We start from the raw sequence: 12,588 nt of genomic DNA, 5'->3' as shown, positions 1-12,588 counted from the left end.
AAATTCTGCATGTATTTTGAAGGTAGAGATGACATGATTTCCCACGGTGCCAGTGCTTAGGGAGGAGATGAAAACAAAAAAGGGGTTGAGGACTAAGGCACCGGGTGCCCCAACAGTTTGAAGAGCAACAGAGGAGGAGGAAATGGCAAAAGAGGGTGAGAAGGAGTGACTAATCTGTAGGATGAGAAGCTGGAGAATGTGGCCTTGTTGTAGCCAAGAGGAGAAACTGAGGCACAGAAAGCCAGGGTATCAGATGCTGCCAAGATGGTGTGAAAGATGAAGGCTGAGTTTAATGACAGGGAATGAGAAAAAGGACATTAAGCTCACAGAAGTTAAGAGATCTGCCTGAGATCACACAGTGAGGCAGTGAAAGGCTAGAACCCAGGATTCTTGGCCTCCCTAAGAACACCCATCTTCCCAGCCCACCCTCAGTGCCACCCTGTCACGGCTGATGACCTGGTGCCGCCAGCACATGGTGGTGGGAGGCAGTCCAGGTCTTTTCTGGGTGGGAAAGAATGAAGCTCATGCCAAGCATCCTCCCCTGCCCCACCCAGGCTCGGGTGTGGAAGACCCTGTGGGTGAAGTCTCCGTCCATGTAGAGCTCTTCACTCATCCAGGAACTGGGGAACACAAGGTCACAGTGAAAGGTGAGTAACCTGAGGTGAGAGGGAGAGTGCCTCAGCCAGGATGCACTAGGTTCTAAGACAGAAAACCAAACTCAAACTGCTGTAAGGAAGAAATTTTTTTCATTAAAAAAATGTTTTTATAAAACTGAAAATTCCAGAAGTCACCACCTTCAGGCATAGCTGGATGAAGAGGTACAAAGCGTGTTACAGAACTCATTCCACTTTATCTCTCAGCTCTGCTTTCCTTTTGTTGGCTTTTATTTTCTAATTAGAACACAGATTGGGCTGTCTTAGCCAAGGCCTAAAATAACAGTGGCTTAAACAAGATAGATGGAATAAAGCTTTCTCTGAGGTAACTCCGAGGACAGTCAGCCCAGAATTGATGTAGAGGCTTCACAGTGTTGGGGATCCGGGCACCTGACATCGTTTGTTGTACTTGTATCCTTAATATGCTTTCTTCCTCTGTAGGGTCCCAAAGAACTCAGCCCCCATCAGCATCCCACCTTGCAGCTAGGAGAAGGAGAAAGTTTAGGGCATTCTCCCTGCCTTTTAAGCCACAACCTGAAAGCTGTACACATCACTTCCTCTTATATCTCATTGGCTGGAAGTTAGTCATATGGCCACACTTGGCTACAGGAGCATTCTGGGAAATGTAGTCTTTCAGACAGGCTTTGAAAACCACAACTGTGTACTGGGGGACCCTAACCAATATTACCTTCTAATTCCCCCAACAGTGGTGGCTGCCAATGACCTCAAGTGGCAGACTTCTGGAATTTTCCGGCCATTCATCGAGGTCAACATCATCGGGCCCCAGCTCAGTGACAAGAAACGCAAGTTTGCGACCAAATCCAAGAACAACAGCTGGGCCCCAAAGTACAATGAGAGCTTCCAGTTGTAAGTCTGGGATGCTTAGGGGAGAATGGCAAGGGGACATCTGCTATATGAACCTCAGGGCCCACTAGGCAGGAGGGATGTCTGGTGGGCCAGTGGTACCTAGGGACAGGAACAGGAGGGATCACATCCTAGGTGGGTATGCTGGGAAGGGAGGCACCTTGGTGCAGGAGTGACATCAGTGAGAGGACACAAGGATGGAGGTGACCACCTTGGGGGGCAGACAGGTCCCAGAGGGCAGTGAGTGTGATATAACCTCATGATGAGGGCTCATGAAGGGGAGGAGTCTGGCCAGAAGGAGCATGTTGGGCAGCGGCATTTCTGGGACTGGAGATTCTGGTCTGTTTAAGAGGCGTGGTTGGTCATGATGGGGCAAGAGGCTTGTGGGTGAGGGGCTGAGGGGCGTAGGCATGGACCTCCTCAAGTCAGCAATGAACTTTGTCAGGGCTATTGGGGCAGGTCATCTGGAGGAGTCTGCTCTGGGGGACAAGAGTGGAGTGTGGCTTGGTCCAGGTCATGGGAATATGTGTCATATGGGTAGGACTGTGGTCACATCTAGGTGGGGCTTCCTAGGTCAGGGGCATCAGGGTCTAGAGGAGCAGATGATTTATGGGGAACATAAACAAGTCTGATCAAGGTGTACAGAGGGGTTATCTGGGGTGGGGGTGAGGGTCGGCAGATCTTTGGATCAGGTGTGAGCCTCACTGGGGCAAGGTAACATTGGGGGGGGGTGTTCTTGGGGGACAGAGTACAGTGGGGTAAGGGGGCATCAGAGCTGGGGGAAAGTGGGGGCCCCTGAGGGGCAGGAGCCTGGCCAGTCCTGTGAGGGGAGAGCTCTTGGTCAGAGGACTTTGGAGAGGTAGGTCACCTGAAGCAATACTTGGGAACAAGAGTGCCGCCTAGGAGGGGGCAGATGTCTCCTGGGGTGGGCCAAACTAGTTGAGGACTAGGAATGTAGCCTGGGAAGAAGATGCAAGGGGTCGGTGTCCATGTAGCCTGAAAGAAATGAGTTCTTGACTAGCCAGCATCAGGTCAGGACCCAGCGGCACTGGGGACTTCGTAGCCTTTCGTAGCCAGGGGGAGGGGGAGGAGTGCTGGAGTGGGTAGTCACTCATGGTAAGACATCTTGGCAGGGTTACATGGAGAGGCATCTTGGACGTAAGAAGAGTAGACTAGGGAGCAGGGGGGAGGGGCCACGTCAAGGGGAGAACTTGGGTTCAGATGGGAGCCTGGTAAAGGGTCTTCTTGGTGTCAAATCTGGGGTAGGGTGGTGGAGGCAGCAGCTCAGCTGGCTGAGAGTGTGGGTGCTGGTATCACGGGGTGGGAGCATGGCCTAGCCAGAGGACTCTGGGGGAAGGGTCTCTTGGGGCTGGGGATGTGGCTTGGCTGGGGGCTGGGAGTAGGTTGATGGGGGCGTCCTTGGGTGAGGAAAAGGAAGAAGGGAAGGAGAGACTTGGCAGGGACAATGCTGGGGATGGACGTTGTCAGCTGATGTGGGCGTGTCCCAGCGCGGGGCTACGGGGTAGGTCATCTGGGTCAGGGGTGGGGCCCGGCCTAAGTGGAAGGTTATGAAAATAGGAGGCTAGTGTGGGAGTGGCCCAGCTCAGAATGCCCCAGCTCAGAATGCGCGGGTGTGGGCGTGACCCGGGGACGGGGGGGGGGGGGGCGGGGGGTCACCGGTAGGGGCGTGGCTGGTCAGTGGGCGGGACTTGCCCTCACGCCTAGCCTTCCTGCAGCACGCTGAGCGCCGAAGCGGGCCCAGAGTGCTATGAGCTGCAGGTGTGCGTCAAGGACTACTGCTTCGCCCGCGAGGACCGCACAGTGGGGCTGGCCGTGCTGCAGCTGCGCGAGCTGGTCCAGCGCGGGAGCGCCGCCTGCTGGCTGCCGCTTGGCCGCCGCATCCACATGGACGACACGGGCCTCACGGTGCTGCGCATCCTGTCGCAACGCAGCAACGATGAGGTGGCCAAGGAGTTCGTCAAGCTTAAATCGGACACGCGCTCCGCCGAGGAGGGCGGGGCCGCGCCTGCTCCCTAACGCGGGGCACGCAGGCGGGCACCACTGCGCCTGCGCAGAGCGCGCGGGGCGGGGCGGCGTCCGCGCGCTGGGACCTCCCAGAGGGTGAGTCTCCGCTCTCTGGGCTGAGGGTGGGCTGCCCCTGCGCCCTGGATTTAGTTCCCCCTCTGGGGAAAGGTGAATGGCAACGCCCCGCCCCCTCAGGAGGCCAGGCAGTGGGGCGCGAGGAAGGAAGAAGCCAACATCCCCCTACTTGAGGCCACTCCCCCAGCGTCTAGGGGGACTTTCGAGCTGGGATGGGAGGAAAACTCACCCCCTAGTAAGGAGGCCAGGTCCTAGGGCTGTGGTACCGGGAGGCTCTGTCTCCTGCCCCCTGGCGAAGCCATAAGATGGGTCCCCAACCCCTGGGGCCCAAGATCAATTTGCCAAGTATGGAACTCTCAGCTCCCTCGAGGGGCGGGCCCTGGGCAAGGGGCAGGGCTTCCTGGAGCGCCCCCCTAGGGTGGTCTGGGGCCTGGAGGGACTAGGGTGGTGGTTGGAGGGCCCCCCGGTGTACCAGAGTCCCTTTTGATGTTTGTGCAAAAAATAAACAGGGAATGGGGGGAGGATGGAATTTCAAAAGCACATGCGCCCTTGGGCGCCCAAACCCTGGGGACCAAGGGGTCGGCTCTGGGGCACCCGTGCCGACCCCACTTCCCTATGGGGGTTTGCCTCCCTTTTTCTCCCCACATACCCAATCCTCATATCATAGAGTTCAACCCACCCATTTGACGACGAAACTGAGCCCCGGAGAGCTGCCTGAGACAATGCCGAGGGTCCCAGTGCCACACCCTCTCCCCATTCCCTTTGGCCTGTGTGCCCCATTGAAGGGTGAGCTGAGATCGGATGACCCGATACAGCTCCCCATTGCTGCTAACCCCCCTTAGGGGACCTCCTCCAACCCTTGATGGGGGTCCTGGGCCAATACCCCCAGTGCCCACCTATGGTTGCCAAGCAAAACCCCTGCCCTCAGCCCTTTCCAGTGGGACCCCAGGGGGAGATACCCTGAGAACTCTTGACCTCCCGCCAAAAAAGAGTGAAGATTTGGGATTCCCTGGACCCAGTCCCCTAACCCAACCCCTTCCTCCCCCAGAATGCTCCAGTCAGGAAAGAACAGAAAGAGACCAGAAACTCTAGGGGTGTGTGTGTGTGTGTGTGTATGTGTGTGTGTGTGTGTGCGCGCGCGCATATACAAACTTGCTGGGAGCTTCCTCCCCGGAAAGAACAGAAAGAGACCAGAAACTCGGGTGTGTGTGTGTGTGTGTGTGTGTGTGTGTGTGTGTGCGCGCGTGCATATACAAACTTGCTGGGAGCTTCCTCCCCATAATCCCATTCATTCATTCAAACACACAGGTCACAGGATACCCCAGGTGGGGCCTCTAGCTGCCTGCAACTCTCCCTCCTGCAGGGATGTTGGGGCAGTTTGGCCAGAGTCAAATTTCCCCATTTTAGCGCATGCAGGCATTTTGGGAAACATTTTAGGGAAGGTTGGCATGGCTTGTCTTTGCCCAGAATCTGCTTTTCCACGTTGGATCAGCGTGTGTATGCCATGGTATTTTTTTTTTCCTGCCAGAGTGATAAATACAGGATTGTGCTGTGCTAGGGAGAAATTAAAACAGAGGGATGAGATGAGGATTAGCTGGGCTCTCGGAGTGGTGGAGGCTACATCAGATGGGGCAGGTGAGGGAGGGCTTTCTCTGGAGGTGAAAAGTGGGAAGGAACCACCCACTGGAGAGAAAAGAGCTCCAGGCAGCAGGAACAGCAGGTGCAAAGGCTAGGAGGTAGACTGACCTGAAGCATAGCCAGGTCAGCGTGGCTAGAGCTGAGCCAGTGAGTGGGGTACTGGGGGATGGGGATGAGGTTGAGGACACCTGCAGAGGTATCGAACCAGGTCTTGTACACTGCCCTGAGGCGTTTTGATTTTACCCTCAGAGGCCTGGGAGGCCCCAGGAGATTTTAAAGCTGAGGAGGGTCTGATTTCAGATTTTGAAATCTCCCTCTGGCTACATCATGAAGAATGGACTGATGTTGGTGGGGGGGGAGGACAAAATGCTTTCAGGACACTGAAATTAATTCTTGGAAAGACTTTGGAGTATATATTTAAAACTCTGCCTTAGATGAGCCCCAGGGTCCCTGGGTACAGATGTCCCAGTTGTGCACTGCCGAGGGGTTGAGCATCTCTAAGGAGGCCATGTGCAAATTGAGTGTTGTATGTTTATGTTAATGGTTTCCCCATCCGTGAACAAGAGTCTGGAAGAAGCGACACTGTTTTCTCATTTACCCGGAAGTATTTGTGTGTTCCTCTAAATTCAGTCAGGTTGAAGTGACTGAAGGCTCTGAACCAGAGATTAGGACAAAAGTTCTCATTCAGGATGGTGGGGGACGTGGGTCCCAGCCAGGGGCAAGGAACAGGCTGAGAGGTGGCTTGGGGAGAATGTGGAGTCTCCATCACAAGGACTGAGAGGCAGATTTGAACTTCAGACCATCCAAGAGGTGGAGGTGGGCTGAGCGGTTCACTTGGAGTTGAAAACACCAGCAACACCCCAAGGGGAGGTAATCTGTGATCTGAGGTGGGTTCTGAAAGATTTTTTGGATGACTGGAAGGAAAACGGGGAGCTGAGCTTCTGCCGGAGAGAGCCAAGGTATCGGGAGGCTCTCTGGTCAAAGCGCGCGTGCGTGCGTGCATGTTTTGTGTGTGTGTGTGTGTGTGTGTGTGTGTGTGTGTGTGTGTAGGATTCCCCAGCACTGGCCCAGGCACATGGAGGAAGCCTCAGGGAGTATTTGTGGAATGACACTTTCTGACTCCCAGGCTAGAACTGTTTTGGAAATTTCCTCCCTCTTCTTTCTCCCACAGAACTCCTACTCATTCCTCAAAACTCATCACAAATTTTCCCTTCTGTAGAAAACCCTCTGTGATCCCCCTCAGGACTTCCCCAGCCTCTGTCCCTCCTCCTCTGTCTGTCCCTTCCGCAGCCTCTGTCTCTGATACCATGGGGCTAGGGGTGTCTGTGAAAGGCTCTCTGGGCACAGGCTGATGGCAGGGAGGGGATGCCTAGTTGAATTATGTCTCGGGCAGGGGGTTCTGTGTGTGCCCGTGCATCCACATGTGTGTCTGTCCATACCAGCCTCCCCCTCCCACACAGGTCTGGGCATTCAGGAGATCTTCCAGCCAGACTGGCTGAGCCACAGGGCACAGGGTGAACAGAGGACAAGAGGGGACTGGAAGTGCTTGAAATCAGGATGTTCCTGTATTGGAACAAGGAACAGGGCTTTCCCCAAGGCCACTCAGCATTAGATGATACCTTTGGTCTTTCACCACTTCACCTGAGTTTCCTGGGGTTCTGGGCCCAGGTGGGGTCTTGGGGTTGCATTTGGACCTCGCTCCATGCCAGGAGCTCGCCCCAGAGTTCCATGGATCAGGAAAATAATAAAGTAGGCTTGTATTGGGATTGGGGGGATGTAACATTGAGGGACATCTTGGACAGAGCCAATCCCCCCTCAGAAGGGACAGAGACAGAGTAAGGACACAAAGAAGAGCAGGGAGGGAAGGAGAGAAGGGGAGACAGACAGACAGACAAGGGGAAAAATCAAGAGGGTAAGATCACGCCAGATAGGGACAGCCAGAACTTTGAAATGGAGAGAGAGAGATTCAGAGATGGGGAGGTGCAGAGACAGAGAAGGGAAAAAAAGCAAAAACAGGTTTCTAGAAGGAAGAGGGGCCCCTGCTCTCTCTGGCTCTCACCAGTCTGTCCTCGAAGGATTTACCTAAAATGAGGAGGCACCCAGTCGCATCCTCCAGTCCTGATTCTCAGGCACCACAGCCTGAAACCTCGCCATGCCTCCATCACAGATGAAAAAAAAAAAAAAAAAATTAGCCACCTAGAAATCCTTGGGACCTCTCTCAGCTGGGACCTCAGAGACCTTTCTGTCCCGCCCAGCGCTGTCCATCTTACAGGTGGGAACACTGAGGCACGAGGCCGAGTGGAGACAGCCTGGAGTTGCCCCAACTCTGCTGCGCAGGCAGAGAATAGGGGAGCTCACAGGGGGGCTGGTCCACATCATGACCCCTGCTGTCCCCTGAACGTCCTTTCCTAAGAATTGTCAAGGACCAAAGCCGTTTTCACTGACACGTGTTGCTCTTCTCTTTGCCTTTTATTTTTTTTTAAGAGACAAATCAAGTTGATGGTGTCAGGTAAGACCCCCTCCGTCTTCCCTCTGCACCCCCCCCCCCAGCCACAGTGGCTCTCTCCAGGCACAGGTCCCAGGCAGAGGGTCCCTATGCATCCCCGGCCACACAGCCAGGGGCATTCAGACTCCAACCCTGGCCCCGGCCCCCTAAGACACCCCCACCCCTCAAACCCGGCCACGCAGTCCAGGGAGGTTCTTCCTCCACACAACTTCTCTTAGCATGTGATTGCAAATGTGAACTCAAGACGCTGTTTGTCTGTTTTAATTCCATCCCGTTGGTCCAGCATCTGCACAGATGCCCCCATTTCTCTGTAAATATGTGACTTGGAACAAATGTTTAAAATCAATGAGAAGTGGTCATGAATGCATGGTGTTGAGATGTTTTGCACTATTCTGAATTTTTGGTCTCTGTAAAAATATTTTATTAACAGCAGACATTAAAAAAAAAGAAAAAGCACACAGCCTCAGGTGCATGGTGGCCTCCTTCCCTCCCCTATTGGCAAAAAAATCACTTAGCATCTACCATGAGCAGCCACTGCTGAATACACTTCTTGCCCACGGACGCAACTCGTTACAACTACCATGGTCCCATTTCACAGAGAAGGAAAACAGGCCCCAGGGGCAGAGCCAGGATCTGAACCCAGGATACTGGGCAGCTGTTGCTCTTAGCTCAAGCAAGTTAGGACACAAATGCCAGGGACACACTCACATTCCACCCACACCCCCATGTTTGGAGGTTTTCTGTTTTGTTTTTTGCCGTAGCGGGTGAGAATCTCATTTCATAAACTTGGATGTGCAAAGAATGAAGCTTCGTTTTTCTACACCTGAATTTGAATTTGAATTTCTGCTCCACCAGGATGCAGAAACAGAATCTTATTCAGCACAGGGTTTCCTCGGTAAAGTCAGGAGTTTCCTCTTCGGATTTCTACTTTAGGTTTCCTCCTAAGATCTAGAGTTGTTTCCACATTTGAGTGGCCAGGGCAGGGGCCATGGGATCCATCACTGGGAGTGAGTTTGATGAGTGCGTTTGGTTGCAAGTAAGAGACACAAGGACTAAAAGAAAGGTACTTTCCTGGCTGTCCAGTGGTTAAGACTCCATGCTTCCACTTCAGGGTGCACGGATTCGATCCCTGGTTGGGGAGCTAAGATCCCACGTGCCGTGCAGTGCATCCAAAAAAAAAAAAAAAATTGAGGTAGTCAAGAGTAATCAAAATCATAGAGACAGAAAGTATAATGGTGGTTTCCAGGGGTTGTGGGAAGGGGAGAATGGGGAGATAGTGTTTAACAAGTACAGAATTTCAGTTTTACAAGTGAAAAGAGTTATGGAGATGGATGGTGGTGATGGTGGCACGACACTGTGAATGTATTTAATACCACTGAACTGTACACTTAAAAACGGTTAAGAAGGGTTTCCCTGGTGGCGCAGTGGTTGAGAGTCCGCCTGCCGATGCAGGGGACACGTGTTCGTGCCCCGGTCCGGGAGGATCCCACGTGCCGCGGAGCGGCTGGGTCCAGTGAGCCATGGCCGCTGAGCCTGCGCGTCCGGAGCCTGTGCTCCGCAACGGGAGAGGCCACAGCAGTGAGAGGCCCGCATACCGCAAAAAAAAAAAAAAAAAAAAAAAAACATGCTGAATGAAAGAAACCAGACACAAAAGACCACATAGTATATGATTCCATTCATATGAAATGTTCAGAGGAGGAGACAGAAAGCAGATTGCCAGAAGCTGCAGGGAGGGGGAACTGGGGAGTGACAGCTAATGGTACAGGGTTTCCACTGGGGTGCGGAAAATATCCCAGAACTGGACAGAGATGATGGTTGCATAATTTTGTGAATGTATTAAATGTCACTGAATTGTACATTTTTTTTTTTTTTTTTTTTTTTTTTGCGGTACGCGGGCCTCTCACTGTTGTGGCCCGGCTTCAGTCTCTGGTCGGGGAACTGAGATCCTGCTTCAAGCCACTGCCGCCTAGGCCACCCAAGATCAGAATATTATTCAGCCTTAAAAAGGAAGGAGATTCTGGCTCCTGCTACAACATGCATGAACCTGGAGGGCTTTATGCTGAGTGAAAGAAGCCACATACAAAATGACAATTACTGTATGATTCCACTTATATGAGGTCCCTAGAGTCACCACATTCGTAGAGACAGAGAGTAGAATGGTGATTGCCAGGGGCTGGGGGAGGGGAGAATGGCGAGTTAGTCTTTACTGGGGGCAGAGTTTCAGTTTGGGAGGATGAAAAAGTTTGGAAATAGAGAGTGGAGATGGCTGTGCAGCAATGCCAGTACATCGACTGCCACGAGATTGCACATTTTGATATGGTTAATTTTATGTTACCTGAGTTTCATCTCAATAAAAAAAACCACTTTTTTTTTTTAAACAACAAAACATGGCTGGCCAGATTCAGGCCATAGTTTGCCAGCCCCTGACTTAATCCATTCTTCTTCAACTTCCCCTACTTTTTCTCCCCACTTTTCCCAACGTTAAGTTAAACTCTAGCACCGCCCTTATGCTCACCCCACCCTCCAGTCTCACCTGAACCCTCTGGTTCAGCCTCCCCCCTATCCCCCACCCGCTTAAACTACCGTAATCGGGCCCCCACTATTTACCCAAGCCTCCTCCTCACAACACCTGCCAACAGGGCAGGACCACCCAGGGAATGTCAACCAAATGCACAGTCAGTTCCTGGAGGGTGTAACACAATTATGTGATTCGTGACCTACATAAGATTACATTTCATTCCATAATTCGTTATATTGCATTACAATTATTCTGCTCCTAACCCTGCAATTACATAGAATGGTTGCTAAGATTATGCAGCCTGCAATTACACAATCATTCTTACCATCACCACAACGTACAGTCATAAACGAGGGGGAGTGGTGGGTTGATATCAGCACCCACTCCCACCCAACCCCTTTCTGAGCAGAAGCTGCAAAGCCACAACTACGCTCGAAGAAGTCCCTGCAGCTGTGCCTGTGCTCCGGTGTGCACCGGCCGGAGGTGTCCTGGGGGCGTTTTGGAAGGCAGAAGAAACCGGAGCTGTCTTGGTTTTGCTTGAGCCTCTTCACTCTGCCGGCAGCAGGGTATGGAAGCATCTGATAGTTTGGAATCCAAATTCCCTTGTTCAGCGACAAGCTTGGAGGGCACTGAAAAGCAGTTGTGATGGAGGCAAAGGCAGCGTCCTATTCCTGGATCACAGAGACAGGGTGTGTGCCCCAAGTTGGAGGTTTCAAGGACCTCCCGACTCTCCGCCTTCTGTGAGCGTGGGGCGCCTCAGTTCCCCCGGTGAGCCAGTTCTGTGGAGTCATTCCTGTAGGAATGTTCTAGAAGGAAGGATGCGGTTCTCCCGGATGTTCAGAGAGCAAAGGGGAGATCAGAGTTAGATAACTGGATGGGGGCATCGAAAGAAAACTCAGGTTCCCAGGCACCACCTCCAAGCTTCTGACCCCTTCAGTCTGGAGGCAGAGCCTGAGAATCTACGTTTGAATCGGAGACATTTCATAGCAAAGGAAATTTCACTCACGCCACGAAGAAGACTCTTCTAGAGACTTCTGTCCCCAAAGGGCTAGATGGAATTGGGTGTAGGGACTGTGGACTTTTGGGGCCGGATCATTCTTTGTTATGGGTCCCCCCTGTGCACTAAGGGAATTTAATTTCTGTCCACTAGATGTCAGGAGCGCCCACCCCCAGTCATGACAACCAGAAACGTCTCCAGACATCGCCAAATGTCCCTGAGGGACAAAATCCACGCCCACCCCACCCCCCAATTGAGATCCACCGGGTTAAAATAAGATTTGGAAACATGACATGTAACGGTAACACATGAGAAACGACTCCAGTGTTCTACGAGAGGGGACTGGTTAATAAACTGGGATCATCCACCCTCGCGGATACATGATGAATAGCTAAGATTTAACAAGAAGAGAAAACATGGCAGCCTCTATTGAAACTTCAAGGGCGCATTTCTGTTAACCCAGCAATCCCACCTGTATCAACTTACCCAACTGAAATAAAAACTCCAGGAGGAAAGATGGATTCTATAATACTGTTCATTGCCAGGCTGTGATATTCTTCCATCAGGATGATTGAATAAATGCTGGTCCATCCTGATCACAGCCTATTTTATTGTATGTAACAATCCAAAAAGAGCTGGTAGACATCTGCGCTGATTAGAATGTCTGCAATATGTTGTTAAATTTAAAAAGAAAATTGCTGAAAAAAATCCGGGTACAATTTGATCCCGTGTTTATGAAATGAAAACGTGTCGTGTGGGAGAAAAAGAAAAAAGCAGGTTGTAACAGAGTTTATGTAACACGAATCCTCTTTTTCAAAACATGTATGCATTTGTACCATGCAAATGCGTAAGACTGAAACGTTTGTCACTAAAAAGTTAGGAGTTGTTGTCTCTCAGGACGTGTGATTTAATTTTGCTTTTTTCGGTTTGCTTAGCTGTATGTTCTCATTTTTCCACAAGGATCACACACCATCTGTTATTTTGTAAAAGCCTCAGGTATATGCCTGCACACCCTAAAAGGGCTTGAGAATCTTGAGAACCCTTATTTGATCCAGAAAATTCAAATGCTGTTGAGGGTGGATAAATGCCCCACCTCCCTCGCCCCTGGGGTGGGACCGCTCTTGAGGTGCATGCTCTATGCTGCCCCTGCCCCCCAGTTGCCTCCCATCCCCACCCCGCCGAGTCAATTGCTCACTGGCACCCCCTGGAGGGCTCCTTTCCTCTCTGCCTCACGCTCCCACTGCCATCAGGGTTTCCTGGGGTCACCTCTCGGATAATTCAAATCCTCATCTTGGGGTCTGTTTTCTGGAGA

At 52.0% G+C, this 12,588-nt stretch overlaps 1 protein-coding gene across 3 annotated transcripts in view; it reads left to right on the top strand.

The window, feature by feature from the left end:
- The window catches only part of UNC13A (unc-13 homolog A), a 68,009-nt gene extending 59,792 nt beyond the window's left edge, over positions 1-8,217 (top strand). For all 3 annotated transcript variants that reach the window (XM_059062480.2, XM_059062481.2, XM_067032448.1), the window contains 3 exons: positions 555-647; positions 1,361-1,520; positions 3,254-8,217. In XM_059062480.2, the coding sequence (XP_058918463.1) occupies positions 555-647; positions 1,361-1,520; positions 3,254-3,554 (554 nt within the window). In that variant the 3' untranslated portion in view covers positions 3,555-8,217. The remainder of the gene's footprint in view (positions 1-554; positions 648-1,360; positions 1,521-3,253) is intronic.
- Positions 8,218-12,588: the final 4,371 nt, after the last annotated feature.

Source organism: Kogia breviceps, chromosome 4 (genome assembly GCF_026419965.1).
Source record: "Kogia breviceps isolate mKogBre1 chromosome 4, mKogBre1 haplotype 1, whole genome shotgun sequence".
NCBI classification, from domain to species: Eukaryota; Metazoa; Chordata; class Mammalia; order Artiodactyla; family Physeteridae; genus Kogia; species Kogia breviceps.
Note: the sequence above shows the minus strand (reverse complement) of the source record. Positions and strands in the feature narration are given on the sequence as shown.